We start from the raw sequence: 27,743 nt of genomic DNA on the forward strand, positions 1-27,743 counted from the left end.
ATGGCAAGCTGTACGCGGTGGGAGGCTCCAACGACGACGACGGCTACCTCAGCTCGGTGGAGCGGTACGACCCTGCGTTGGATGCGTGGGAGGCGGCGGCGCCGATGGCAGAGGCGCGGGAGGCTCACGCCGTGGCGGCGCTCGACGGCAAGCTCTATGTCGCAGGCGGAAAGGGTGCTGGTTTCAATCGCCTCAGCTCGGTCGCGCGGTACGACCCGGCAGTGGGCGCGTGGGGGGCGGTGGCTCCGATGGCGGCGGTGCGGAATAAGGCTTTCGCTGTCTTGATGTAGTCGCCGTTGTGTGCGTGCTATAGTCGTAGCTCCCTCGCCTGACACGCTGAGCGTGCGTGCCCCCGCCGCCTTTGAAAGAAAAAAAATGCTGAGCGCGAAAAATCGGCACACCAATCTCCCTTCCTCTCTCTATCCTCTCTTGGAGCTCCAGAATCCACATACCCCCCTGCCCTGGGAGATCGTGTACAACTACAAGCTCTCTATTCCTGCTGGAACACGAGGCGCTCCTGCGCGTAGATCTCCGCCAGTGCCCATTGAAGGCCCCATTCTCTTCGCACGCTGCCCGAGAAGCTCCCCGATCGTGGGAGCTCGAGGCCGCAGCGCGCTCCTCGCTCCGTGCCGTCCGCCACTTCCCGGTCGGCGTCTGCCCCACGGCGGCTCTGCATAGGGCGGAAGTCGTCGCACGAGGCGTTGGCTCGCCGCTTGTGCCGGCCACAGGCGACGACCTGACGACGCGGGGATGCGGAGGCCTTCCACGCTGGCCATCTAGGAAACCAGTGCGCGGGTGGGCCCGCTCGAGAGAATAGCTCTCGAGGATAGCTCGAGGAGAGGTAGACAGGTAGTGTATCTCCCACGGGTGCGCAATCGTACAAAAGTGCGGGGCCGGGCTGAGATGCCTGTGCCGGCGAGAGCTTGTGCAGCACTAGCTGCTTGGCCTGTTGGTGGCGGTCGGCGTGAGGAGAGGTGCAGCTTGAGCACTGTTCAAACTATAACCCTAATAATGTGCCTAATTACTCGAAGGTTCTAAGTAATGTGAGTAGTGGGTTCCTAAGAGCGTGGGCAGAGGGCGCCAGGTTTACCTGGCGGCAGCGCTGCGCCAGCAGCTTCGTCTGCTGCTCGGGGCTCGGCCGTGGCCGGTTGAGGAGGTGCGGGTCGGTGCGGCTCGCCTGCTCACAGCTGGAGGCGTGAAGAGACGCCGTTCAGAGCATCCAAGCCGGCCTGCGGGCCGGTGCGGCTCGCAAACGGAAGGACGCCGAGGGCGCATGGCTGGACGAAGACGGGCAGGGCGCGGTGTAGCCCAGGATTTGGTGCACTAAAGACGGGCCGGTGCTGCCTCCCCACCGACTTCCCCGCGGCCGAGGCGGCGGCCGAGGCGGTGGCCGAGGCGGCATCGGCGCCGCTGCCATTCGTCTGCCGCGAGCGGTAGTGCAGCAGCAGCGCCACCGTCAGGTCCTCCGCGTTTGGGACAGGGTGGAGCGCCTCCGCCCGCCGCACCACCTGCACCGCCGTGCCGCGAGAGAGGAGGTAGCCCGCGCCGTGCATGGTGAGTGGGAAGCGCCAGCCGCGGCGGCACTTTCGGTCGCGCAGCAGCCGGGGGAGCGCGAGCTGCCTGAGGACGGGCAGGTGCTCCTTGCCGGCGCAGCGCTGCGCGAGCGGCGAGCCTGCGTAGAGCGAGTCGCGCCTCCGCCGCGGCAGCCGCTCCAGCCAGCGCAGCACCCCGCCAACGCACACAAAGGAGTCGTCGTCTGTCTTGAGGAGATGCGAAAAGGATGGCGCCGCCGAGCCGAGCGCCCACGCGAAGCCGGCCAGCACCTTGAGCGACAGCGAGGAGTAGCCCTCGCCGATATCTAGCACCACAGTGTCGTTGTGCGCAGTGGCGGCTCCACTTGAGTTGCCACCGCCAAGCACAAAGCGGACGGTGAAGAAGCCGCACGCCCGCCGATCGTGGGCCCACGCGTTCCGCAGCGCCGCGCGCTGCTCCGCTCCGCGCTCGGTGGGCCGAGAGAAGACGAGGATGAGCAGATGGATGGGGCTATCCGGAGAGGGCATCGTCGGCTCGAAGAACATATGACGACCCGGAGTGAACGCCCCGGACCAAGACGTGATACGCTGTTCACAGCCTTGTTATGAGAAGAAAATACGTAATATTCACATAAACGCACAACCCCGGGCCCAAAATCGCGCCGTTCACAGAAACGTCAGCGCCGCCTTCGCGGTGGGCGTGCCCGCCGATCTGTTTGTCTTCCCGAGTGCACGTCGGTGCTTGAGATAGAGTCTAGCCGCCTCGAGAGAGGTTGCCCTGCTTAGTGGGGCGGAACCCTGCGAACAGGTGCACCAGGGTTCTCTTCCCTGGGGCCGTAGGTCTCGGACTAGCACACAGTCCGACCCTGTCCTTAGCTAGCGTGTGTTTCGTTAGCTAAGATCTACGCCTGGAACGAAATCGAAGCCGAAGAAAGGAGGGAGGAAGGCCAAGATGGGGGAGGATCAACGAAGAGACGAGCGCAATAGAGAGAGAAGAGAGAGAGAGCGTGAACCTTAGCGGAGAGAGGGTGTGGTGTCCCGTGCTTCGTGTTCTTGTGGAGGGGCAGTCGTCCAGCTGGCTGCGCACTCGGCGAACGCCCCTCAGGTGCCTGCGCGCCGACCACCCCCCGGTGTTTTGACACCATTATTCAGTATATTAACCTCGCGGCCGCCTAGATAGACTGAAAGAGCTAGACACCGCAGGAGGCGAGGCGACTACTACTGCTGCTGCTGCTGCGGCTACTGCCAACTGCTGTTGCTGCTATATGCTGCTGCTGCTAACTGCTGCTGCTGCTTCCGACGCTAGATACGCGATTCACCCATCTCGCCCGCCCGCCCGCCCCACCCGCGCGCCCCATTTCACCTGCCCATTCGCCCACCACCCGATCGCCCATTCCCATCCCCATCGCCATCTCGCAAACCTACTAGGCGCTCGAGTGCTCCACTCGCTGCCTACTCGCTGCCTCGAGGGAGGAGGGGAAGACGTTGGGCGCGCGCAACTGCGCTCGCCTGTCACCGAGGCCCCTCCCCGAAAGGCAAGTCTTAGACCCACGAAACCGAGACCCCTCCCCCCCCGCCCCGATCCCCCCACCCCCTTGCTCCCCTCCCCCCCCTCGGGAGGGCCGAACTGAGGCGCCCGTGGGGACCCCGCAATTCCCTTCCCCCCTCGGAGGGGGCCGGACGGAGGCGTACCCCGTGGGCCCCGCTCTTTCCCTCGCATAGCGGCCACTCTTCGGATCGCTGGTCGAGCGACCCGGGGGATGCCCCGCGCGCCTGACCCAGGCGCGAGAAACGAATCTGCGAGGCGTGGCCGCACATGCGGCCCGATGGGGAGGAACGGGGCGAGCCCCCTCCAACCCACCCGCGCTAGGTCTCGGGTTTGACGCATGGGGTCACTCCCGCGAAACCCGTGAACTAGCCGGGGCAGTCGGAGAAGGGGCAACTCCGTGCACTGACGGTCGGCCGTCAGAAAACACGCCTCCGTGGCTCGGGTTACACCAATCCTCGCTACCCAACGCGGCCAAAGGATATCCACCTCGAGAACCTCGAGAGAACGTCGGTGCGACATACGAGCTTCACGTGACGTCGACCAAAGTTCAAAACAAAACAACAACTCGTATTGCTAAAAATCTCTCTCTCTCTCTCCAAAGTTCTCCTTCTGACAAAGAAAAAACGAAATTTGCTCCACCAGTGTTGCCGCAAAGAGCGGGCGCGCGACGGTCCGTTGTCAGACGATGTCAGGGATGGGTGGGCAACGCCAAGGCCGCCATGCCGCTTTCCGACGGCAATACAGTTAAGACTACCCACCTGGTGCGTCTGAATAGAGGAGCGCGATGGCAGTGTCGGTTACAGCGCAGAAGGGTTCCTTAATTCTCTCCACTTCAGACAAAGTCCGGTGGTGGAACTGACATCATGGCCCCGAATGCCGTACTTTCTAGGTAATCTGTGGGAGCTCCACAAACCAGGTTGGCGGAGGCCTCATCGCCGCGAATGTTGCCAGTCGCAGCGGGATCTGACGTCGCGTTCGAGGTGTGCATTGGCGGAGGGGTCGCATGGCTGAGAGAGGCAGAGGCAGCAGGCGGGTGGTGGGGCGGCACCTGTTGCTGCCATGGGCAGCGCCGAGCCGCGGCGGAGGTCGCTCCGTAGTTCTGCGTTGAGCCGCACGAGTGCGCCGACCCGTCGCGAGGTGCCTGCGCGGGAGTGATGTCGCGCCGATGGCTGGGTACGCGCGGCGTGAGCGGCTTTGCGCGCCGAGAGGCGGCGCGAGAAGGCGGGCGGGCGGGCGCGCCGGTGGTCGGGCACCGCGCGCTGCGGCTACAGCGAGCCGGCGGCTGGCGCGGCGAAGGCGGGCAGCGTCACGGGTGGCGCCACCGGCTCGAGGTGGGGTCCTGAGGTGGCTTCAGCCTGGTCCGCTCGAGCGGCACGCCCGCCGCGCTCGCGATCCGCCACCTGTGGGCGGTCACCGGGGTGACGTCACGCCTCAGCGAGCTGGATCCGGGAAGGGCATGGGGTCGCGCGGGCCCTGTCTGCAGCAGCAGTGCTAACTAGAACGACAAAATTGCGGATGGGCCGGAGAGTGTCTACATTCTCGACGCCTCGTGCGCAGCCCGAACGGAAAGCTGGCTGGTGGTCGCGCGCGGCGCGTCGGCCGGCTCCGACTGGGCGGGCACCTCGGCTGGGTCCATCAGCACGAGGCCCGCCCCGTCGGGCAGCCCCGCGAGCGCATGATGCTGCAGGGATGGGCGACGTGGCATAGTGGGAAATGATATACCGTCGCTAAGTGCAAAACCACACTGGGTCCGACCCAGCGACCGTCGCCAGTTCGAATCCCAGTCCGACGGTCGACTAAAGAATTCCTCTAAGGAGTCCACCGATCGACCGCATCCCGGCCGGTAACCAAACCGGACACATGTTCCGCGACCCGGGGAGTGTGGTTTTGCAGTTGGCGACGGTATATCATTTCCCACTATGCCACGTCGCCCATCCCTGCAGATGCCCACCGAGAGGCGCTGATGCCCCTCGCGCGGGACCGCGGATTGGTTTCGGCCGACGCGTGACTGTCTTGGTTGGGGGTCCGGGTTGGCCTAGATGCTCTCTCTAGAGTACGACTCCGGTGTACGGTATGTACGTACTCTCCGGTGCATGTCCGCGCATAGCTCTCGATAGCTCCACTCAAGTACGTTAGCGAATTATGTGTGTTTCTCTCTCGCGCCTTCCCGCTTCCCGCGGCACATCCCAAGCCTGAACACGTGTGCCGGCTCGAACCCGCCACGCGCCAGGCCAGTGTTCTCAATCAACTATCAATCAAGCAGCCCCGCGCCACTCGAAAGCGAAAACAAGTGAGAACAGACAAATTACAGACAAATTTGAGTGCAGAGTGCTGAGTGGGCCCTGTGCGACAGTCAGCTGCTTGGTCATCACAATCATGTCATGTTCATGTTCAAATGTAGACGTGTGACTAGACAGGCCACGCGACGCAGCGTAGTGCCAGCGACTGGACACCAGGCGGTATGGCTATGTGGGACGCGCGGGACTGTGTGTGTGTGCGCGCGGAGTGTGTGCTGTGCAGCGGAAGATCTTCCGTTCAGACGGTCTGCGTCGCTGACGCTTCCACAACGTCGTCGCCATTCGACGGCTCCGTCATTGAAGAGGAGCCGCGGAGCGTTAAAGCGAGGGCGGTGACTTGGCGCATGCGCGACTGAGCCGTCTGCTTGGTCGCGCCGAGCGCCTGTGCGAGGAGGGCGAGCGACACCTGCCGGTGCGGGCCCGAGTGGCAACCGACGGCGAGGTCGTGGTACAGCCCATCGGCGATCAGGTCGCGCGGCGTCACCTCGAAAAAGTGGCCAAAGATGCAGCCGCTGCGGACAGCGTCGTTCTCGTGCGCCATGGCGATCGGCAGCCTGGCGCGGCGCGCGGCGCGCACCTGCTCTGCGAGCGCCTCGGCGCCATCGCCGACCCATGTCGACCTGTTCAGGTAGAGCAGCATGTGCGTCGCCTCTTCGTCGCCGCTGTCGCTCGAGCGAGGCAGCGAGGAGAGGCGCGAGGGCGTTGCGTCTGTGATCGAGACGCCGCCAGCCACGGCCGCCGCGACCGCATCGCCGAGATCTCGCGCCCCGGCGTTCAAAGTCGAGGCCCAGAGAACCACCGGCTTGGGGAAGGCGAGGTCGACGGCTCGGACCTCGCCAGGGATGCACAGGGGCAGCTCGTTCTCGCCTGCGTACTTTGGCGTCTTCAGCAGCAGCGCCTCGGCGATGACCTTGAGCGAGACGTGCTGGAAGGCCTCGATCCGATGCCACACCGCCATCGGCCAGCCGGCGTCAAAGATGGCGGCCCGCAGCTCCTCGGGGCACTCGGATCGCAGCTCGGCGAGTGTGCCTCCGCCCTTGTCCGGGTCTGCCTCGTGGACGAGCACGAGCGGCTTGGTCATCTCCAGCGCGGCGCGGACCTCTCGCAGGCAGTTCGTCGAGCGCAGGTAGCCCCGCGACAGGAAGCAGAGCACCACCTGCGAGCGACGAATGTACGCCTCGAGCTCTCCGATGTTTTTGAGGTCGTCGATGTCGAGGAAGATCTCGCAGCCGGGCAGGAACTGCTGCAGCTCGTTCTTGATGACGGCGACAGCGTCCTACAAGGGAGGAAAGCAGGTCAGGTACCTTTTCTCCGCACATGCAAAGCCGTGGGCCAGGGGGGGGCGGTAAACCTGCCCCGTGCTCCAGACGTGGCTGAGGAAGAGGTGCCACTGCTGGCCTTCGGCGAGGGTGATGCCGTCGCGCATCGGCTCGCGCTTCGAAGAGACGAGCCGCATGGTCTTCGCCCTCGAGGCGCTGACCGCCAATACAACGATGACGGCTAGCGAGATGGCGAGCATGACCGCGGTGAGGACGACGACAAAGGTGGTGGCGCCGCGCGAGGTCTTGTAGCCAACGAGGTCGTAGCACATGTCTTCGTACGCGGTGCTGTCGCACAGCTGCGGCGGAGGGGCGAGCGGGTGGTGTGAGGTTGCGCGGAGAGAGGGAGAGAGGGACGGCGAGGAAGACAAGTGCCATCGCGGACCTGGATGACCACTCCCGACGCGAAGCAGCAGGTGAGGAGCAGGTTGGCGATGCACGCGAGGCAGAGGTCGTCGGAGCGCCGGTAGGGGCGGGCGAGTGCTAAAAGGGTGAGAAACATGGCCGAGACGATGGCGGCGAAAACGGTGCGCAGCAGCTTGCGGGAGCCGTACTCCTGGTCGATGAAGAGCACCATCGAGGTGAGGAAGATCTTGCGGACCAGGTCGAGCACCTCCCAGAAGAGGAAGCTGGCAGAGTAGTCCCGCCAAAGGAAGCTCGTCGCGCGAGAGAGCGGCGTTGCGCGCTGCGCAGCCACGGGCTTGCGGACGCGGAGCAGCAGCGCCAAGAAGCCGAGCGGCACGAGGACGGGCCAGAGGGCGAAGAAGGCCCAAAAGTACGGTGCGAGTCCGCTCGCCTCGTCCTCCCACGTAGGGCCGGCGTCGCATGTGAGCGATGGGTCGGCGAGCAGGAAGCTGATGCGCTGGCCTGTCGCGTCGTCGTAGCGAAAGGACTCGCACAGCCTCGCGCTGAAGATGGAGCGCGAGACGGAGGGAAGCACGAGGTAGAAGATGAAGATCGCCCAGTAAAGGACGCGGCCGAGCAGCTGGCGGTCGAATGCCTGCTTGTTGTTGAGGACCGCCGCCGCCGCCACAATGGCGAGCGACACGAAGGCGACAGCGGCGTACGGCCAGGTGCCTGCGACGAGCAGCCGCGTGCTCATGGCTCCGATGCAGCGGCCGGGGATGGCGACGCCGAACAAGTCCAGGCTGAACAGCTTGAGCACGTCGAGCCAGCGCGTAAAGTGCTCGTCGAGGCGGACGCCGTAGACGAGGCCGAGGGTGCTGCTCACCTGGTAGAAGCTGACGACGACCTTGAACTTGGGCTGCAGGCCAACCGCGGACTCGATGCGGGCGGCCCGCCTCCGGAGGCGGCGGGAGAAGGGGAGGCGACGGAGCCCAGCATAGGCGGCGGCGAGCACAGCGATGAGGATGACAAAGCCGACAAAGACGCCGGCGGAGCGAGCCGTCGAGGGGCAGGCGACGCAGCGCCCCTCGACAGAGCTAAAGTAGTCCGAGTCCGCGACGCAGACCTCGCAGAGCGGGCCGGTGTGGCCAGCGGTGCAGTATGGGTCGTCATCTCCGTCGGTGAGGCGGCGGCGGCGGGAGGGCTGGCCGGAGCCACCAGAGCACGTCTCTGAGTCACAGCGGTGGAGCTCCGAGGTGGCGTCGGAGGCGCGCCAGAAGTCAGGCGGCAGGACGAGGGAAGGAAGGGTAGTGTTGTCCGGGCAGACAGCGTCCGGCGGGCACGGCTTGCAGTACTCGGTTGGGGAGGTGAAGATGTCGTCGGGGTCGGCCGAGGTGTTTCGCAGATAGTAGTCGTCCATGCAAAACGAGCAGATCGTGCTGCCGTTGACCGAGCTGAGGGGGTGAGGACATGGGACGCAAAGGCCCTGGCCAGCGTTGGCGGCGTAACGGCCAGCCTCGCACGCGTCGCATGCGTCGCTGCCTTGACCCGACGAGGTGCCGGGAGGGCAAGGCGCGCACTTGGACTGTCCCTTACTTGCGGCGAAAGTGCCAGGGAAGCACGGCGTCGGCTCGATGCTGCCCGGGGAGCAGGCGCTGCCGGCGGGGCAGGCCGTGCACTCACCCGCGGCGGTGAGGTTGGTTCCGCGTGAGTAGCTGCCAGCCTCGCACGGCAGCGGCGCCGACGCGCCCGGCTCGCAGTAGCTGCCTTTCTCACACGCGCGGCAGCCTGCAGCGCCCGTGTCGTGCTGGTAGGTCCCGCCCTCGCACGGCTCGCACTCGGAGAGGCCGCCCGTGGCGGCGTAGCTGCCCTTGGCGCACGGCGTCTGCTGCGTCGAGCCCGTGGTGGCGAAGTGGCCCGGCGAGGCGTCGGTGCACTCGCCCGCGTCGGTGAGGTTGGTGGCGCTCGAGTAGCTGCCAGCCTCGCACGGCAGCGGCGCCGCGGCGCCCGGCTCGCAGTAGCTGCCTTCCTCGCAGGCGCGGCAGCCCGTAGCGCCCGTGTCGTGCTGGTACGACCCGCCCTCGCACGGCACGCACTCAGAGAGGCCGCCCGTGGCGGCGTAGCTGCCCTTGGCGCACGGCGTCTGCTGCGTCGAGCCTGTGGTGGCGAAGTGGCCCGGATTGGCCGGCGTGCAATCGCCCTGCTCGTCGTTGTCGGTCGCGCTCGAGTAGGAACCCGCCTCGCACGGCAGCGGCGCCGCCGCGCCCGTGGCGCAGTAGTGGCCCGGGACACAGACGCGGCAGCTGGTAGCGCCCGTGTCGTTCTGATAGGTCCCTCCGCCGCAGCTGGCGCACTCGGAGAGGCCCGCTTCGGCCGCGACGGTGCCTGGCCGGCACGGCGCGCACGTCTCGCTGCTTTCCGCGCCCCGCGTTGCGCTCGCGGTGCCGACGGGGCAGAGCTTGCACGCTGCGCTCGAGTTGGAGCCGTCGGCCGGGTTGAAGCTGCCGGCGGGGCAGGGCTCCCAGACCATGCGTGTGGCGGCGCCCGCCTCCCCGCAGTAGCCGCCGCGCGGGCAAGGGTCGCAGGCGGCGAGGCCGACGTCGGGAGAGAAGCTTCCCGCTGCGCAAGGAAGGCACTCCTCCTCTCCCTCGAGGGGCTGATGCTGGCCTGGAGCGCACGGGATGCAGCTCTCGTTGCTCGCCGCGCCGAGGGCGGGCATGCGAGTGCCGACCGGGCAGGGCTCGGGTTCGGCGGTCCCCTTCTTGCAAAAGTGGCCCCTGGTACACTGGCCGCTGCAGGAGGCGTCGGTGAGGTTTCTTTTTGCCCCATAGTAGCCAGCGGAGCAAGGGTAGCACTCCGGGGCTCTGAAGTTGCCTTTAAAGGCGCCCTCGGCCGGCATCCAGCTGCCCAAGCGGCAGTCCCAGTCTATCAGCGAGTTGAGAGTCTGGATCGTGATACCGTCGTTGCCGGTGAAGGAGGCGTCGCTGATCGAGGAGGGTTGGCTTCGCAGGTACAGCACCGAGCCTGACGAACTCGCACTGTTGTCGATGAAGTCGACACTCGCGATGGAGAGGGGCTCGCGGTTATCCCTCGCCCAGACTACGCCGCCGTCCTGCGGTTGCGAAGAGAGAGCGGGGCGTGAGGCAGCCGTGGCCCTCTTTATCTCTCGCCCCGCTGCCGTGCGTCGCTGCTGGAGTACGGCTAGCTCTACGCGGCGCACAGTGCCAGCCGAGCAGCCCGACACGGTCGAGCCGCTTATCGAGACTGCACCGCTGTTATCATACGCGTAGACGACGCCGCCGCCCTGCGGTTGCGAGGAGAGAGCGGGGTGAGGCAGCCGTGGCGCTCTCCACTGTCGCCCCGCTGCCGTGCGCCGCTGCAGGGGCGCGGCTAGCTCTACGCGGCGCACATCAGCAGAGCAGTCCGACACATCTGAGTCGATGATCGAGACCGCACCGCTGCTAGACGCTTTGACGACGCCGCCGTACTGCGGTTGCGAGGAGAGAGCGGGGCGTGAGGCAGCCGTGGCCCTCTTTATCTCTCGCCCCGCTGCCGTGCGTCGCTGCTGGAGTACGGCTAGCTCTACGCGGCGCACCTGAGCCGAGCAGCTCGTCAGGTTCGAGCCGCTTATCGAGACCGCACCGCTGTTCTTATACGCCCAGACGACGCCGCCGTCCTGCGTTTGCGAGGAGAGAGCGGGGTGAGGCAGCCGTGGCACTCTCTATCTCTCGCCCCGCTGCCGTGCGGCGCTGCTGGAGGCGGCTAGCTCTACGCGGCGCACAGTGCCAGCCGAGCAGCCCGACACGGTCGAGCCGCTTATCGAGACTGCACCGCTGTTATCATACGCGTAGACGACGCCGCCGCCCTGCGGTTGCGAGGAGAGAGCGGGGTGAGGCAGCCGTGGCCCTCTCTATCTCTCGCCCCGCTGCCGTGCGGCGCTGCAGGGGCGCGGCTAGCTCTACGCGGCGCACCTCGCCAGCCGAGCAGCCCGACACGGTCGAGCCGATTAGCGAGACCGCACCGCTGAAAGACGCGTAGACGACGCCGCCGTACTGCGGTTGCGAGGAGAGAGCGGGGTGAGCAGGCAGCCGTGGCCCTCTCCATCTCCCGCCCCGCTGCCGGGCAGCGCTGCTGGAGGGAGGCTAGCTCTACGCGGCGCACAGTGCCAGCCGAGCAGCCGGTCACGGCCGAACCGGTTATCGAGACCGCACCGCTGTCCCACGCGTAGACGACGCCGCCGCGCTGCGGTTGCGAGGAGGGAGCGGGGTGAGGCAGCTGTGTCCATTTCCATCTCTCGTCCCGCTGCCGTGCGGCGCTGCAGGGGTGCGGCTAGCTCTACGCGGCGCACATAGGTAGCACTGCAGTCCCTGACGGTCGAGTCGACGATCTCGACGTCGCCTGCGCCACTCGCGTACACAACGCCGCCGTCATTTCTTCCGTCCGTCCTCCCGTTGACGAGGGTCAGCCCCCGCAGGGTGAGGCTGCAGCCGCCATAGAGGAGAAAGAGCCTGGTCTGTTCCTGGCCGTCGAGCGTCGCGCCCTCGCCGCTGCTCGCGACGGCCACGTTGATGTCGGAGCCGCAGCTGATCTGGCTGAACAGCTTGAAGTCTGCACTGGGCGGCAGGTAAATTGAGACGTCGGCTTGCGAAGCAGCAGCCTCCGTGATCAGAGAGCGGAGCTTAGCCTCGCTCGCCGCGGCCACGAAGCCGGTGGGGAAGGGCGAAATAGGTGGCGACGGCGGAGAGGACGGCGATGCAACACCCGCTGAGACGCTCAGCTCGTACCACTGCGTGGTGCAGCTGTCGCAGTCGGCGCCGACGTAGAGATAGAGGGGGTTGTCTGGAAGCGAGATGCCTGACTGTGTCAGTGAGCCGCAGCTTACGTCGTCGGTGAATGTCACGCTGCCGTCGTTGATCGTGATGCCGATGTTGATGTCGCCGTACACGTCGCAAGGCGCGGATGTGCTCGAGCTTGGCCAGTAGACGTACTTGGTAGCGCAGTCCCAGACAAACTTGATCGCCGTCGACTCTGAGCCCCAAGTCCAGGAGAAGGAGTCGCTCGACGAGAGGACGATGAAGTGGTCGTCGCAGCTTGTCACGCGCGGGAACGACGCCGTGATCGTCGCGCTGCTGAAGAATTGCGCGTCGGTGGTGCGCATGCTCTGATCGCCGCCAGTCACCTGCAGCACGTTGTCTGAGGAGCACGTGATCGACGGGTTCGCCGTCCAGGAGGAAGCCAGCGGGCAGAACAGCGGCGGCGGCGGCGACGGCGGCGGTGGCAGAAACGCCACCACGGAGGGCGGCGCTTCCGCCACAGCTCCGTCTACCAGCAGGCGGCGCAGCTCCCTCCGCTTCGTCTCCACCGGGCAGGAGCCCCGCGCCGCCGACTCGCTGGCCAAGCACCGGGCCGGCAGCATCGAGGAGGACGCCTCCAAGTCGCCAAACTGCATCAGCGCCAGGTTTCGCCTCGACCCGGCGTACTTCAGCAGGGTGCGAGCTCGGTCTCCTCGTGGAGCCATACTTTGCTCGGCGCGGATGCACTCGCCGTCGATCTCATCCGGCAGGAAGGCCGGGCGATCGATGCGTCTCATGCGCTGGCCGTTCGGACCGACACCGGCGCTCGCGTTGTTCCAGCCCCATGTGTTGCGGCCGCCGAGGTGGCGCGTGTAGACACCCTCCGTCCCTGGGAGGATCGTCGAGCACGCGCACTCCTGAAGTGCGCCATCCAGGAATCCAATATCCTCGCCGATGTCCACCTCTGGATACCCGGCCCCATCGGCCCAGAGCGAGCGGCGGAAGGTCAAGGTCCCCATATTGGGTCCTCCCAACGGGTTCTCATAGTATTCGAGCGAGTTCGTTCCGACCCATGCATAAATCCGAAAGCGCAAGACGCTGGCGTCGTACTTGCCGCCGAGGATCGGGGCCACCTGCGTTGCCACGCGCGTGTCAGAGTACAGATCGTCTGAGTCCCAAGTGACGATCACGCTTCCCTGCGCTAAGCTGCATGCAACGTTGCGCTTGTAGCCCACCGAGCTGCCAGTCTCGACGTGCCGGTAAGTGACGTCCAAGTCCGGAAATCGACCGAGGACGGCAGCTATTGGCCCCACGGCGCCCGGTCCACTCTCGGCCCCGGCGCCTGGTTCGCCGGCGCTGATGTCGTCGCCCAAATCGTTGACGACAACCACCTCCAAGCGCGGATACGTCTGCCTCCTGACCTGCTCGAGTGCCAGCTTCAAGTAGCCCGCGCGGTCTGGCGTGACCAGGACGACAATGGACACGAGTTCCGTATAGCTTGGCTCGAGGAAGCGGGTCGAGGGCCGAGACACGTGCGGCAGCAAGCTCACCCGCGGGTCTTCGCCGTACGCCAACTCGTACACGCGTTCGTTGGATGGCTGAAACAGCTTCGAGAGGCTCTGGCGCTCCACCGGGCTCGTAATCTCAGTCGCGAGGAGCGGGTGCTTGCCTGCATTCTCATGACGTGCCTCACCTTGAAGGGTTTCCAGGGGGGGGCGCTGCGACCGCTTGCCACTGCGGCGCTGCACAAGGCTCAGCAAGCCGGTGATGGTAGGGCCGGCCGCCGCCAGGTACCACGCGGTCGGCACGATGGCGATCTGCCCGAGCTGCGCCAGGATCCCGTCAAGCTGGGGCCCGTACTGCCCGTGCGCCCACAGCGGGTGTGGGTCGTCGGCGTCGTCCTTCACAAAGTCGGAGAAGGTTGCGCTGGACGGTGTGGCGATGCCCGCCACCGGGTATGACTTCATGTGGTAGAATGCGGACTGTGCGCGCTGCAGGGGCTCGCAGAGGAGGACCGCGAAGGTCGTGCGCTCGAGCCGGGCCGAGCCGTACATGCTGGCGAGCCGGCCGAGGGACGAGTTGTCGAGCAGGTAGTCGGGCGTCGCGTCCATCGTGATCACATCCCGGCCGCACGGAGGAAAGATCGAAGCGTAGTACTCGATCCCACGAGCGTACCGCTCTGGCGTGTTGAAGAAGTGAGGCTCCTTGCCATCGGAGTACGCGATGCCGTCATCAAAGCTGTGGGAGAGGCGGACTCCGTGCTGCACGAGCTGTCTGGCCAGCGATGTCGTGCCACACTTTTGCGCGCCAAGCAAGAAGAGCTCCGGGAGCTGGCGGCCCGCGACACAAAGCGGCCCCGGCGCGTCGGTGGCGTCAGCGCCGTCCTCCTCCTTGGCCGCGGCGCCCTCAGGACCCCAGTCGAGATCCATCATCGCGAATGGGGCTCGGCCCTCTTGCGCAGCGCGCACGTCAAAAGTGAGCAGCGGCAGCTGCATGCCAAAGGCTCGCGCAAACGTGTCTCGCACGTGGCGAGCCTGCGCCGGGCTGCCCTCGACGCGGTCGACCGGTCCCGCATTAATCGGAAGGAAGACGGCCTCCACCACGCTTGGAAGCGCGTCGCCTACTGCCACCGCATCGAGAAGCACCTCGTTGTAGCGACAGCCGTTGCGGTCGCGCGCCGTGTTGACGGTATTGACGACGCAAGTCTCACGCCACTGCAGAGAGCTCTCGTGTGCCTTCAACATTGCCGCCAGATCCCGGTAATGGTGCGGGCGGCCGGGCGAGTCGCGAGCCTCGCACTGCTCGAGTAGCGACTTGCCTTTGCCGAAGCGATATGAGCCGCAATCACCCGCACATGCGCAGGGGGTCGCGCCGCTCGTGAGGTGCGCCGGGTTTAGGATGATGCCGACAGCCGAGTTCGAAAAGGTGTAGGGCAAGCGTGCGTTGATGATGGAGCCAGACATCCTGTCGCTCAAGCCAGGTTTACCTTCCCCCGTGAGCCACGGCACGCCTGGGTTTGCGTGGCGAACGATGAGGCCCACGTCGCGAAGGTCATCGGCCGGACGGCCGGACAGGAAACGTGCGTTGATGGCCGCAAGATCTCGGGCAATCTCGGCCGGGGGCAACGTCGCATCGGAGATCGAATTGAGAAGCGCGACGCCGCCGGAGACGTACGAAGAGTAGACGAGGGCCGCGCCGCTTGCCCCGATCGCCACGAGGGCGAAGAAGCAAAGCAGGCCGGGCCAGCAGGACTTGGGCCAGCAGAACCATCCGCCGGCAGAGACGGAGCCCTCCGGCATGACGTTCGCGCCCTGTGCACATGAGACGGGATGTGGGCCACGAGCAGGTGCGAGGTCATATAGGCGGCGAGCACGCGCCGAGGTTGTGGTCGGCAACTTGGAGACGCGGGGCGCCTTGCCGTGGATCATGCCCTCGTTACCGTCCGTTCCGACCAGGGCCGCGAACCCGTTGGGGTTCTTGCCGCCGATCGGGGTGGCGTGTTCGGTGCGCTCATTCAGGTTGCCCTTGCGCTCGATCTTGCAGAGCGGCGAGGGCGTCTTCCACTCGTCGATTCCCTGTGCGCGCGACGTGCGGCAGAAAGTCAATACGTCGGAACTCCGTTTCCCTATCGCACAGATTGGGGCAGACTCCGCGTGTGTGCACAGCAGCGTGCGAGGCGCTCACCGCCGGGGCGGGCGTCTCCGCTGGAAACTGCTTGGCCGCCGAGACGGCCCAGTCGGCGTCGCCCTACGCAATGAAAGCGCGGCGGGTCGACGAAGAGGAGTGGGTCGGATAACGCGCGGCGCAGAGTGCAAGGCGCTCACCGCCGGGGCGGGCGTCTCCGCTGGAAATTCCTTGATCGACGGCGGCGGTGGCTCGCCACCGCCGGTCACCGGCTTGAAAGCCGGCGCGTCTTCGGTGTCCGGCTTGAGAGCCGGCGCTTTTTCGGTGACGCCGGCTGTCGGCGGGTCGGTCGGGCGCGCAAGCTTGGGCCAGAAAACGGCGTTCGGGCTCGGCTCGTGGGCGGAGAACATGGCCGTGGCCTTGCCCGAGTCGACGGCGTCCGCGTCGGGGTCCTTTTCCGCGGCCGGGTCCTTCTTGAGGGTGCTCTCGTCGAGGGAGGCCTCCGCGCCAGACTTGGCCTCGGGGACGCCCTTCACGACGTCATTCTTGTCGCACGCCTTGAGGGGGAATGGGGATCGTGTTGGGAGGAGAGTGGAGATCTGCGACAAGCGCACACGCACCGTCTTTTCTCCGAGGAGCGAAGACGACTTCGACTCGGACAAAACTACCTTAATGCGGCCGTCTCTGGCTGGCACGCTGCCGACCACTATCATCCCGTTCTCTGACATGATGTTGGTCGAGTTGACTCGTACGTACCTAATACGAGGGGCGGATAGCGAGTGTCTGGTAAATGGGGACGAGCACTAGAGCGCCTCCACGAAGAGGTACGGAAGTGTCATACTGATCTCGGAAGTGATCTCGCGTCATCTCGGACAATCTCCCTCGGCTGACTGCACAGCACGTCGTGTTCGGGCAGTCCTCTGCTCTGAGAGCGTCTTTGAGGCGCATGGAGAGGAAGGGGGCTGCCGCACCTACTCGCAGCGTATACGCAGCTTGAGGCCCAACACGCAAGTAGCCGCGGCGGATCCCTCGCCCCACCTTGTTTTGGATCTGCGAGCGCGCGGGCGCGACGGCGGGCGAGCGTGCGTCAGATTCGTAAAATGAGATGCGCATGGTGCGGGCTTGCTTCGGGCGGCGCGGCAGCGCAGTAGGCATGGCGGCGATGCGCGGCTGCGCGCTGGGCCGTCGCTCTGCCGCGATCCGGGTGTGCGCCAGATTCGTGTCGCTCGAGCCTCGGAGCGCGCCGCGCGCGGGGCGTTCGCAGCAAGGGGGGCACAGGCACGAGCGCGCTGCAGCGCTTGGGCTGGGGGGTGAAGCGGCCGGGCACGCTCGCGCAAAGGCCACTACGCGCCGCGTCGCGCGGGGCGCGGGGAGAGGGAGGGACTGGGAAACCTGAGCTCCGTGCTAACGTGCAACAAAAAGGGCGTGCAACCAGGCGCCGTGGCAATCGTCGAGCTTCGAAGGGGAAAACATTCGCGCAGACCCCCGAATCTATCAAGCCCCTCGCATACTGAAGCTCGGTGCAATCGGCGAGCGGGCGCAGGAAGACGCCTGCGTTGGTCGGCGCTCACCCCGGATCCTTATTTATTTGTGTGTGTGTGTATCGCGCGCCTTGCGGGGGGGGGCGCGGAAAAGAGGAACCTCCTAGAGAGAGAGAGAGATCTCTCTCTCTAGGAACCTCCTAGCGCCCTCGCCATGGTGCTGCAAGCAGCTCCGGGCGACGACGACTTACCGCCTCCCGGTCCCCCTCGGCACACCTCCGCTGCTCAATGTTTGACGACTCGAACCCGTGAAGCTTCCCCGCGCGCGGGTTACCCCGCACACGGGTCAGCCTGCCAGCCACAAATCCAAAACAACTCTAACACTCACACGTAATTTGGGGCCTGGAGCCCTGTTCACGCGCGCGCGAGACGTGCAGACAGGGTTTCAACCTGGTTTGTGGAGCTCCCGCACCTGTTCTGACAGAGACCTGGCCGTTCTGACAGCGTTCTGACAACGTTCTGACAGTGTTCTGACAGCGTTCTGACAGCGTTCTGACAGCGCAAAATCCTCCCCTCTCTTCACAGCTCAGGGGCTCTGACGTTCCCAGTTGCCCCGCTCCTTCCCTCTTCCTGTCTTGAAGTCTCCCTCCGAGCCACGGACGGACTCAACACACAGCACGTCCTCCCAAGCGCCAAGGCGACACTCTCACGTTGAGGCGTACCTAGGCCCTGTTCTGACACAAACTTGGTCCCCGTTCCCACACAAACTTCAACTTTCAACTTCGAGTCCAAGTTCGCCTGTTCTGACAATCTGTTCTGACAATTTAAAAAGAAATGCCCGCGCCACACCAAGCGGGAGCGCAAACAGCTGTAACCGTCGAGCAGGAGCACGCCAAGGCCGCCATCATGCCGGGGCCTCGAGGCAGCAAACGCGCTCTTGCGATGGTCTGCGGCGCAGGCTGGAGCCCCGCGACAGAGCCGAAGAAGCTGCGGCCCGGCAGCAGCCACGCCGAAGCGCCGCAGCACAGTGTGCGATGTGCGGGCCCGGCGGTCCAGTTAGACGCGAAGGCTGCTTCCAAGACGGCAGCCTCGGGTCACGAGGGACCGAACGTGCCGCTTGCGACGCCGCCGCGCCGTCCTTTGGCACCACCGCCAAACGGCCCTTGCTCCTCCGCGACACGCGCCGCAGAGACGCGCTTGTCGCCGCCAAAGCAACAGCAGCAGCAGTGGCAGCGAGACTTAACGTCGGCAGTGCGGCCTCGCCGCAGCCCAGCCGGCGCTTGCCTTGCCCTGGCCAGGCGGCCGAGCAGGCGGTGCCCGCAGCCGAGGCAGATCAGCGGGATGGGCTCGAGCGGGCGCCGCCGCCCCCTGGCGCCGCGCCCGCAAAGGAGCCTGCAAAGGCGGCGGCGATCGGCGAGGCGGCGGCGCTCGCGTCTTGCAGATGTTCACACTTGGCCCGCTCTCGCGTGCTGGCAACGTTCTGACAGTACCCTACCCACAAAAGACAGCGTTCTGACAGCGTTCTGATAGCGTTCTGACAGTGTTCTGACAGCCGTTCTGACAGCTTTTTGACGGTAATTTACAGTTAAGACTCACCATCTGGTCTGAATAGAGGAGAGCGATGTCAGTGTTGGTTACAGCAGAAAGATTCCTTAATTCGCTCCACTACAAAAAAAGTCCGGTGGGGAACCGACATCCTGGCCCCGAATGCCGTGCTCTCGAGGAAAGGTGCGGGAGCTCCACAAACCAGGTTTTGCCATCTCTCTCAAATCCACGCAAGCGTGGTCCGCGCGCATGGCATACAGGCGTCCGCCAGACATTTCTCTCTCTCCAGCCAGCCTGAGAGGATGGCCCGTCAACCGTCTACCGGCACCGTTAGACCGGGTACTCGAGTAGACGGTCGACCGTTCGGTAGACGAGACGGCATTCTGCCCTCCAAAAAAAGAAAAACGGCAAAGGAGACCAGCGGGGGGGCTCCTCGCCACACACACGGAGAAGATAGATGGGGAGGCGAAGAATTTTTTTCAGACGGGGTCGGGGAGCTAAGAAGCGCACCCAGAGGCCGGACGATTGTGGGATAGTTCTATAGACCATAACTTGGAGCACTTGGAGTGCAGTTAGCAAGTGCACGCCAAGGGACGGGAGCACCTGGAGCACTTGGAGTACTTGGAGCCAAGGGACGATTGCCCCGATTTTTTTTATTTTTCCGCCCGCTTTTTATTTTTTGAGAGCGCCTTCATTGTAAATAGTAATACAGACGGATGGTCACGTGCTGTTGCCACGCGATACGCACACACCCACACCGCACCGCACTCCGCGCCCGCGCCCCCCCCCTCGCCTAGGTTGGAAGGAGATGGGAAGATGGAACACGCGAGTCTTTTATTTTTTATTACGCAGCACAAAATTGCACGCCGCTGTGCAGTCTTCAAAAACACCATGTTCACCACATCCGTGAGGCTTCTAGCGATCATGCTTGCTCGTCCGTCTTGCGCCGCGACCACGTTGATACCTTCAGAGCAGCAAAAGATTATCGGCGTCGACGTGCGCTTGACCTGCCCCAGCAACCAGCCTGTCGCCTCACAGGACCGTCTCGCCGCGTGTCTTCGCCGCGCAAGCCGCAGCGTCTTATTCCCATCCAGCGATGAATACACCGCGAAGAAGACGCTTTGCAACCGCCGCCGCGACATTGAGCCCTTTCCCCGCGCGATTGTCTCCGCCGGTGCGGTGACTGAGGTTCGCAGAGCCGTAGCTTGTGTCGCGGCGGCCAAGGCGGCCGAGCCACCACGTAGCGACAGCAGGCTGCACGTCTGCGCCCGGTGCGGAGGCCACGGGTTTGAGAACGACGCTGGTTGCACCGGCGGCGTGATGGTCGACGTAGCTGCCTTGCAGGCGTTTAGCATCGACGCAGAGACGGGCATCGCCAAGTTTGGAGCTGGGCACACGTGGGGACAAATCTATTACAAACTCGCTCAGCACGGGCGCGCCTTCCCCGGCGGCACCGAGGCAAGCGTTGGGACAGCGGGCCTCATGCTCGGTTGCGGACGCGGCCTGCTGACGCAGGTCCATGGCCTAGCATGCGACTCGCTAATCGAGGTGGAGTACGTCAACGCGACGGGATCACTGCATCGCGCGAGCGCGCTCGACAACACCGACATGTTCTGGCTCGCCAAGGGGGGGGGCAGCGAGTTTCCTGGCGTTGCGACCCGCTTCACCGTCCGCACGTATGCCATGCCGCGGCTCGTCGTCAAGCGCAGGTGCCCGACTCGCCAGGTGGCTGCCCTGGCCGAAAGGTGGATGCGCAGCCTCGACGACGGGGGAGACCACTGGCCTGCCGACCTGCCCAGCTTCTCGCACGTGGCGGTCAGCCGCGGCCTCCCTGGCGCCATGCTCGAGGCCATGTGCTTCGACTGCGATGCCGCGCAGCTGCGCAGATTCCACACCTCGTTTGACGCCGTGGTCGCGGCGACGAAACCGCCCGACGTGCTCGCGTGCGGCTATCCGGGCGGCAACAGCAGCTGGCTGCAGACGCTGCTCCAGGAGCCGGGGAGCGGTGGTGGCAGCGCCGACCCACGGAAGCTGTTGCTGCGGAAAGGGGCGGTTCCGTGGAAGCCCCTCGCTGGGCTCAACGGCGGCATCATGGTGCGGTCCGGCAGCGACCTGCCGACGCTCGCTCGCCTTGCGCAGGGGCTGATCGACGAGCCACGGTTTCGAGCCACGCGAGACAATCCGTGGAACGACATGTACTTGCTGTACCCGATGGGGGGGCGGGCGGCCCGCACAGAAGAAACGAGTGCGGCGTATGGCTCAGGACGCGATTCGCTGTTCGTGTTCCACTACAAGCACCAGTGGAAGACGGTCGGGCCCGACGCGTCAGCGGAGCACTGCACGGCCGTGCGGCGCCACCAACAGCTCACCTCCGCCCTTGCGGCCGCGTCGGGGTGCAAGAGCTTTTACAACTACATCAACTACGACCTTACATGTGCGGGAAACTCGAGCGACGGCTGGTTTCAGGCTCACTTTAGCGACGTCCCGCGCCTGAGGAGGGTGCGCAGCGCCGCCGATCCGGGCTACGTCTTCCACTCCTACGTGACTCGCGCCCGCAGCCCGTGTGTGTGCGCGGCGCGGACAGCAGAGGAGAAGGCGGTGAAGGCAGCAACGCTGACGCGCCCTCGCAAGGGTGGCGCGACGGGCGCGGCGGGCAGAGCAAAGGCGTATCCTCACCGTGAGAGCATGCCGCGAGGACACAGGGTAGCCTTCAATGCGAGCGAGCGCGGCCGAGCGGGCTGTGGTCACCCCCGAAAGAGTTTGAAGGCCTTAAAGCTCCTGCGGGCACGGACCGACCTGTCGCTGGTACCTGGCTTCGTGCGAGGCCCGCCAATGGCCACTGCGACGCACGGTTCCCAGCCGATGCAACGGCACAGGCAGAGCGGCTTTGCGATGCCGATTTCGTGCAGTGATGCTGCTGTCACGTGGAATTGGGCATCGCTGAGCGGCCTCAAGAACCCCTCATACGGGCGCTGCGCCGTACTCGACTCGGCCACTCATATTGCCGCGGCGCCACTCGAGCACCACTCAGCGCCAGTGTGCGTCGACCATCTTCGCGGGGTACGCGAGCTGAACAGCAACGGCGTGCCCGGCCACTCTGTCGTCGCCTTCACCACGCACACGTATCGCCCGACCATGTGCGAGGGGTGCATCAAGGTGACCTTGCCCCTTCATCCCCAAATTTTGCCGCACACCACCGAACTTCCTCACTTCGGCCCAATCGGCTACACGCTGAGCGGTCTCCCGCTGGTGGGTTCGGCGTGGCCCGTCTGGAATGGCTTCATCCAAAAGCAACAGGCTTGGCGAGGCCACGGCGGCAGCCCCGAAACAGGCTACCTGTGGCATTATCACCACCCTGCGATCAAGAGCGACCCGACGGGCGAATACGCTCGCCCCGATGAGCTGATTGGATGGGCGATGGATGGCTTCCCCATCTATGGCCCACTGCCAGCGGGTGACGACGGCGCGCTCGACGCGTGCAACGGCCGCATCGCCAACGGAGGCTACCGCTACCACGTGCGTCGCCTCGAGGCGATCAACCTGTCGCTGCCGTACTGCCGCAGCCACGGCTCGGGCTGGGCCACCCACTGGTCGCTCATCCTGGGCTGCTTCCACGGCGACGTGTCGCGCACCACCATCAGCCAGCGGTCGTGCCTCGGATGGTAGCTCGGCTGCAGTCAATCTTGAGCGTGGCTCTTGCTCCACCGCAGCGGTAGTCTCCGTCTATCGGCGAGGCTGTTGAGAGTCTGAATCGTGATACCGTCCGCACCTGCGCAGATTCTTTTTGTGCTGTAAAACTCAATTCTTGTTTGAAAGCGCCTTCTCACTTGCTCTGACACTTCCTCGCCTTGTCACTCACACGCAATAAAACAGAAAGCCGTCGTCTGCGCCTTGTCTGTCGAGCAGAAAGAAAGAAAGAAGACAGACAACCCAAGGGAGGGTGGGAGGACCGCACGCCGCCACCGCACAGGGATTTTAACGAGAGGAGTGTGGTGCGCTAGCCGTCGCCTTCCTTGGGCGTCTGCTTCTTCCTATCTCTCTTCGCAGTCCCTCGCCGATTCTCGCTGCAACCTTGATGCCACCTCGCGGTCGTCCCACTATCGTCGTTCTCTCTCCTGTCGCTTCATCCTCTGTCGTGCGTGTGTGTGCGAGGTAAGGTAAGGTAAGGTAGATTTCTCCACACACACAAAGTGGTGGGGCAAGGGGGGGCGACCCTCGCATTTCCACGCCCGGACACGGGCAGGAGCCCCACGGCATTCAAAGTGCAAGCACTGGCCCGGTGCACGTGGGCCGGTGAGGCGGCGCCCCGCGCGGCGCGTCCCTCGCCCCGTCCACGCCGACCCCTGCGCGCACCGCTCATCTTCAGCCCTCTTGGGGTTACTCTTGCGCTCACGCAGGGGAACCCGGCGGGACTCCCTTCCCCCCACCTCCGACGGGTTAGGTCGGTTCTGCGCCCCTTGGCGCCTGTGCATGTCCCGCGTGCCCGCCTGCCAAGGCTGGTGCCAAGGCCAACTCAACTGCCAAGGCTGGTGCCAGGGCCAAACCAACTGCCTGGCTGGTGCCAAAAGGCTCAAAGGCTCTCCTCTCTCTCTCTCCTCCCTCTCCACTCTCTCAACTTTCTCCCTCTCTCTCCCCTGAGACTCTCTCTGCTCGCTCCGCCCTCTCTCTCCCCCAGCAGCTTCCTCGAGGCCGAACAGGTAGATCCTCCCTGATCGCTAAGCTACCACAGGGGACGGCCAGGTAGTAGACGTCGTCCGCCGCCGCCTCCGCCACCCGCGTGCCTCCGCCCCGCTCAGCAAAAAAATCAGCATTATATCAGGATGTGCCAAAGCAGCAGCATCTCCATGAGGTGAGCGTCTTGCGTTTTGCCGCCGCGCGCCGCCGCCGCGCCGACTGGCTCCCGGTTCGAATCGTCCTTCGCGGAGCGAGCGCGGCGACACGAGCGCACGTCGCGCGCGTGCGCGCCCGCGACAAGACGAGACGAGACGAGCAGAGAAGGAGAAGTAGACGTTGATGTTTTTGCTGCCGCGGCCGCGCCGCGATCTCGCGTCTGCTTTGGCGCCGACGACGCGACGCGTCCCGCTGCGTGAGATGGCGCCGCCGCGGAGTCGGCGCCGCGATCAACCGCGCGCCAGCGTCGAGCGGCGCAGCGCGGCCACCATGCGGCGCGACGTGCCCGCCGATTGTTTTTTCACGTTTTTTATTGCCTGCTCAGCGCCGAGGTTCCCCGATGCCCTCTTGCTCCTCGGCAAGGACTGCCGCTGCTACGCGCTGCACGCGCTGGGTAGCGAGGCCGAGCGGAGGCTCGTACCGCTCGCCGACCCGCGGCTGGCGGTGCAGGGAGTAGAAGCACAGCACCCTGCGACGGGAGGGCGTAGCATAGCACGGCACTCTCGCAGTCTCGCGACGATCCGAGCCGAGGCAGCGACTACCCTCCCCCCACAGCGCAACAGCACAGCACACTGCACAGCACCGCATCACAGGGCTCAGAGTGCAGGCGGCCCCTTCCGATCTCGTTCGCCGATATCCAAAACCGGCATGCTGCTAAATAACTTTTGGAATAGAAGGTACGAAACTAATCGGCGGTCATTATTAGCAACGGAGCGCGTGAATGGGCTACCCGTAGTGGGGTAGGCGCAGAAATGAACCTCAGGAGTGTCTTGCAACGCCGCCGTGCACACACCCGCGGTGGCAGCCGCCGCCGGCCCTTTCCTTGCAGCCCCCGACTCCCTTCCGTCATGCCGCCTGCCAGGCGAACTGCGCCCACTCATCGAGGATTGCGTCGCCTGCGAGAGGGTTGGGGTTGGGGTTGGGGGTGTGTGGTGGTGAGGGGTGTGGGGGTGTGGGGGTGTGGGGGGGTGGGGGGGTGGGGGTGTTGGGAGCGGGGTCGCACTGGCAGAGAGCGAGGCAGAAAGTGCGATAGCCTGTCGGCTCGATCTCGGCTACTCTCGCGCCCTTGCGGTCGATCTCGGTAGCCGGGTCGCAGTCCTGTTCGGGCGAGAGGCCGCCTCGTGTGTGCACAGCTCGGAGGGAGGGGAGCTGTGTGCAGGTGCTCTTCCGACCCCTCTCTCCCCCTCTCTCTCCCCTCTCTCCCCCGTTGGCTAGCCTTGGCGAATCTCGGCGAATCTCGGCTGAATCACGGCGAATCTCGGGCGAATCTCGGCGAATCTCGGCTAGCTGCGGACCATGTGCACGTGCTCCTCGCCGCCCTCCCCGACCACCACCAGAGACGGAATCCCGGCGCGCCTATCAGCCGAGTCGCGAGAATTCGCCGAGACTCGCGGAGAATTCGCCGAGATTCGCCGAGATTGACCCCCCGCCAGCACAGAGAAGAGATCGCCGAGACGAGCCGAGATGAGCCGAGATTAGGGATTTGAAGTCGTCCGATCTCGTCCGATCTCGTCCGATCTCGTCCGATCTCGTCCGATCTCGTCCGATCTCGTCCCATCTCGGCTCCTCCTCGCTCCTCGCCACGCCCGGGAAGCCCGCCGCTTCTGCGCCCGCAAAGCAGCCGTACTTGGCCTTGAGCGCGTCGCGTGTGGCCGTGTCCTCGAACGGGACGCTGAGCCAGTCGCCGTGCGACTTGGCCATGTAGCGCGCCTTTGGACGACGGACTCGCCGAGATCGCCGAGATTCGGCGTGATTCGCCGAGGTCAGGGGAAACGGCCGTGCAACGCCGCGCCTTCGGAAAGTCGCGAGAAGGTTTTTTTAAAGTTCCTGCGGCAGGCGCCGTGCGGCTGGGCCGTGCGGAGACGCGCCTTCTGCTCCGCGTCGCGGTCGGACGAGACGTACACGACTTCGAACGGCACCTGGGAGGCGAGCGTCTGAGTCCGGGCGGCCGGGCGGTGCAGTGGAGCGTGGCGAAAAGGGTGTGAGTGCGCACCTCGTTCTCCCGGGCAACCTCGTGCAGCGTGTGCCTGGCCGGTCGCGAGAGCAGAGCGGGCTGGGTGCCACGAGGAGGGTGCAGGCGACCGCGGCTGGCTGCGGCTCGGCGTGGTGTGTCTGCGGGGCTGCGCACAGCGTAGGAACAAAGAGCTTGCACGCCGGGCACCACTCGGACGAGAAGAAGAGGACGACGATCTTCCCTCGCAGCGCCTCTGCAGCGGGCACCTTTGTGCCTTCCTTTGTCTCGAGCGTAATGCCGGCGAGGCTCATATACACCCCGGGGGGACCACACGGCGCGTCCGCTCCTAGAGAGAATTTGCCAGGTGGGCGGTAGGCCGTCATTGCCCGGCGCTGCTTGCAGCGCTCTGGGTGGTAGTGGCGGCGCTCCAAGAGTGGTGCTCTTGGGAAGAGGTTCCTCCTTTCCGCTCCCCCCCCGCAAGGCGCGAGACACACACTTCTCGCGTAGAGGGCTACGTGTGGGACGACTCTCTCTCTCTCCCAACTGTGAACAGTCGTTGTCTGTATATGCGCAGCTATTCATAGCCGCGCCTGTTGTTTGTGTGTGTATCCGCGCTCTTGGCGCGATTACGAGACTGACTTGTCGCACTAGTCGTACTTTTCGTAACAGTATTCCGCATTCATTGATTGCGAGGACGGACCACTCCTAGCGTGCAGACCGCGGGAGCTGGTGCCGCGGCCAGTGTAGACCTGGCCTGCGCTGTGACGCGCGCGCTCATCTTCAACGTGGAGCCAACTGAGGGGTAACTACGTAGCATGTCTATCTAGCAACAACCGTGACAAAGACATGCCGTCCGTCACCCAATGGGATGGGACATCTGGCCTTCTCTTCAAGGAGTGGAGAAGGGCAATTCTCGACACTGGTGCGGAGCGGACCGACGAATCCGGCTCCAGCGTCGCGGATGTCTTCACTGGTGCGGACATGGGAGGAACCGCCGTCGGCGCTCCAGCTCTGCCTGCTGGCACTGCGCAGTACGCACAGAAGATGCAAGCCCTAGTTGAGTGCGGCCCCCGTGTTTTACGGCTTTAGAGGGTCATGGACTCGGGCGGGGAGTATGTTCGTTCGTAGGCCTCGGCGTCTACGCAGTGGGGTCTTCCGTAGAGATCCGTGTCCGGCAAGCGTCTTAATTTGAGCGCGCTAATGAGAGAGCACCGGGCAGCTCCAGCTGCGCGGGATTTTGGTGTGGGTATGTCTCGGAAAGTATGTCATCTAGTATGTGCGGCGAGCGCGGTGAGGTGAAACACATGTCCGGGACCGACTCAAAGATCTCACAGTGCTGTGGACTGCACTTTTATTTCGTGGGGAGCGCACCTCCTGTCGGGTCTCATCGGGAGGACGACCCCGGCTAGTCGCCGACCACACCCACAAAGAACCCTGCACAAAGATCGCACGGGCGGGGACCTGTTCCTTTTCACCCATCTCACAGTAGAGGTGTCCGTTTTTATTTATTTATTTATTTACACGGGTCTCACGGCGACCTCGACCGACTATGGAGGACCCGTCGCCAGACGGCGCAGGGCAGAAGACGGTGAGGCGGAGCAGACGCGCAGGGCGAGACGAGGGAGCGAGCAGGATGTTGCGGAGATCAGCAGGAGGATGTACGACGAGAGTAGGAGCAGCAGGGACCCGAGGGACCATGTGGAAGACGGCTAGTGCTAGTCCCCCATCGGGAGGACGACCCCGGCTAGTCGCCGACCACACCCACAAAGAACCCTGCACAAAGACCGCAGGGCGGGGACCTGTTCCTTTTTACCCATCTCCTAGTAGAGGTACAGCGTTTTATTTTTTATTTATTCACGGCTTAGCAGATACCGAGATAGCACCTCCGCGCCTCTTACGTCTTACGTAGTTAGTACCGCAAAGTTTGAGATTAGCAGATTACAGATTACAACATCCCCTTATAATATAAGGCTACAGTATACGCGCTGCACATTGCAGCTGCGCCCGACATGGGACATGCACGATCATGCACATGCGACATGGCTCGTGCTCCATCTAGGGACGCAAAACCGCGGGGCGTGGTCGACCATTCGGTGACGTGCAGGGAACCTCTGGGGCTTCTCTTCGTTCGGCCTCAATTGCTCGTGAACGAAGCCGCGTAAAGCGGGTCGTGGGGGTCGCGACGCGTGCGCGCGGAAGACCGCGCGCGCTGGAGCCCCGTTCCCGATCGATTCCGCTACTTCACGCAATCGCGATCTCGGGCGCTCCCGCCGCGGGCGAGGCCGCGGGTTTCGCCGCGGCCAGCGAGACGACGCCCAGGACGAGAGCGATGAGCTGGAAGCCGAAGCTGGAGACGCACGCGCCAAAGCCCGGGCCGTAGTGGGCCAAGTCGTCAGGGTAAAGGAAGTTCCCGG

General features: G+C 64.8%; 6 protein-coding genes across 6 annotated transcripts in view; 1 reads left to right on the forward strand and 5 right to left on the reverse strand.

The window, feature by feature from the left end:
- Nucleotides 1-490: 490 nt before the first annotated feature.
- On the reverse strand, nucleotides 491-2,078 carry EMIHUDRAFT_104937 (hypothetical protein; the record flags this gene model as incomplete). Its single annotated transcript, XM_005763209.1, has 3 exons — nucleotides 491-736; nucleotides 1,091-1,177; nucleotides 1,353-2,078. 3 exons carry the CDS (start codon nucleotides 2,076-2,078, stop codon nucleotides 491-493), a joined length of 1,059 nt encoding a protein of 352 aa, XP_005763266.1.
- A 1,461-nt stretch (nucleotides 2,079-3,539) lies between these two features.
- Nucleotides 3,540-4,786, reverse strand: EMIHUDRAFT_215074 (hypothetical protein; the record flags this gene model as incomplete). The annotated part of the gene is made up of 3 exons (XM_005763210.1): nucleotides 3,540-3,576; nucleotides 4,404-4,481; nucleotides 4,617-4,786. 3 exons carry the CDS (start codon nucleotides 4,784-4,786, stop codon nucleotides 3,540-3,542), a joined length of 285 nt encoding a protein of 94 aa, XP_005763267.1.
- An 830-nt stretch (nucleotides 4,787-5,616) lies between these two features.
- EMIHUDRAFT_215075 (hypothetical protein) lies at nucleotides 5,617-16,932 on the reverse strand (the record flags this gene model as incomplete). The annotated part of the gene is made up of 17 exons (XM_005763211.1): nucleotides 5,617-6,654; nucleotides 6,730-6,996; nucleotides 7,083-7,998; nucleotides 9,898-10,154; nucleotides 10,263-10,346; nucleotides 10,452-10,529; nucleotides 10,638-10,718; nucleotides 10,824-10,907; nucleotides 11,014-11,094; nucleotides 11,204-11,284; nucleotides 11,679-12,221; nucleotides 12,333-15,146; nucleotides 15,240-15,410; nucleotides 15,520-15,582; nucleotides 15,660-16,016; nucleotides 16,128-16,215; nucleotides 16,892-16,932. 17 exons carry the CDS (start codon nucleotides 16,930-16,932, stop codon nucleotides 5,617-5,619), a joined length of 7,044 nt encoding a protein of 2,347 aa, XP_005763268.1.
- Nucleotides 16,933-19,409: 2,477 nt separating this feature from the next.
- Nucleotides 19,410-22,151, forward strand: EMIHUDRAFT_215076 (hypothetical protein; the record flags this gene model as incomplete). Its single annotated transcript, XM_005763212.1, has 1 exon — nucleotides 19,410-22,151. One exon carries the CDS (start codon nucleotides 19,410-19,412, stop codon nucleotides 22,149-22,151), a length of 2,742 nt encoding a protein of 913 aa, XP_005763269.1.
- A 1,545-nt stretch (nucleotides 22,152-23,696) lies between these two features.
- EMIHUDRAFT_104940 (hypothetical protein) lies at nucleotides 23,697-25,640 on the reverse strand (the record flags this gene model as incomplete). The annotated part of the gene is made up of 4 exons (XM_005763213.1): nucleotides 23,697-23,844; nucleotides 25,003-25,085; nucleotides 25,369-25,402; nucleotides 25,504-25,640. 4 exons carry the CDS (start codon nucleotides 25,638-25,640, stop codon nucleotides 23,697-23,699), a joined length of 402 nt encoding a protein of 133 aa, XP_005763270.1.
- Nucleotides 25,641-27,171: 1,531 nt separating this feature from the next.
- Nucleotides 27,172-27,743, reverse strand: part of EMIHUDRAFT_437723 (hypothetical protein) — a 1,678-nt gene continuing 1,106 nt past the window's right edge. Inside the window, exon 4 of the mRNA XM_005763214.1 lies at nucleotides 27,172-27,740. Coding sequence (XP_005763271.1) covers nucleotides 27,571-27,740 — 170 coding nt within the window. The 3' untranslated portion in view covers nucleotides 27,172-27,570. The remainder of the gene's footprint in view (nucleotides 27,741-27,743) is intronic.

The sequence above is a fragment of the Emiliania huxleyi genome (genome assembly GCF_000372725.1).
Source record: "Emiliania huxleyi CCMP1516 unplaced genomic scaffold EMIHUscaffold_64, whole genome shotgun sequence".
NCBI classification, from domain to species: Eukaryota; Haptophyta; order Isochrysidales; family Noelaerhabdaceae; genus Emiliania; species Emiliania huxleyi.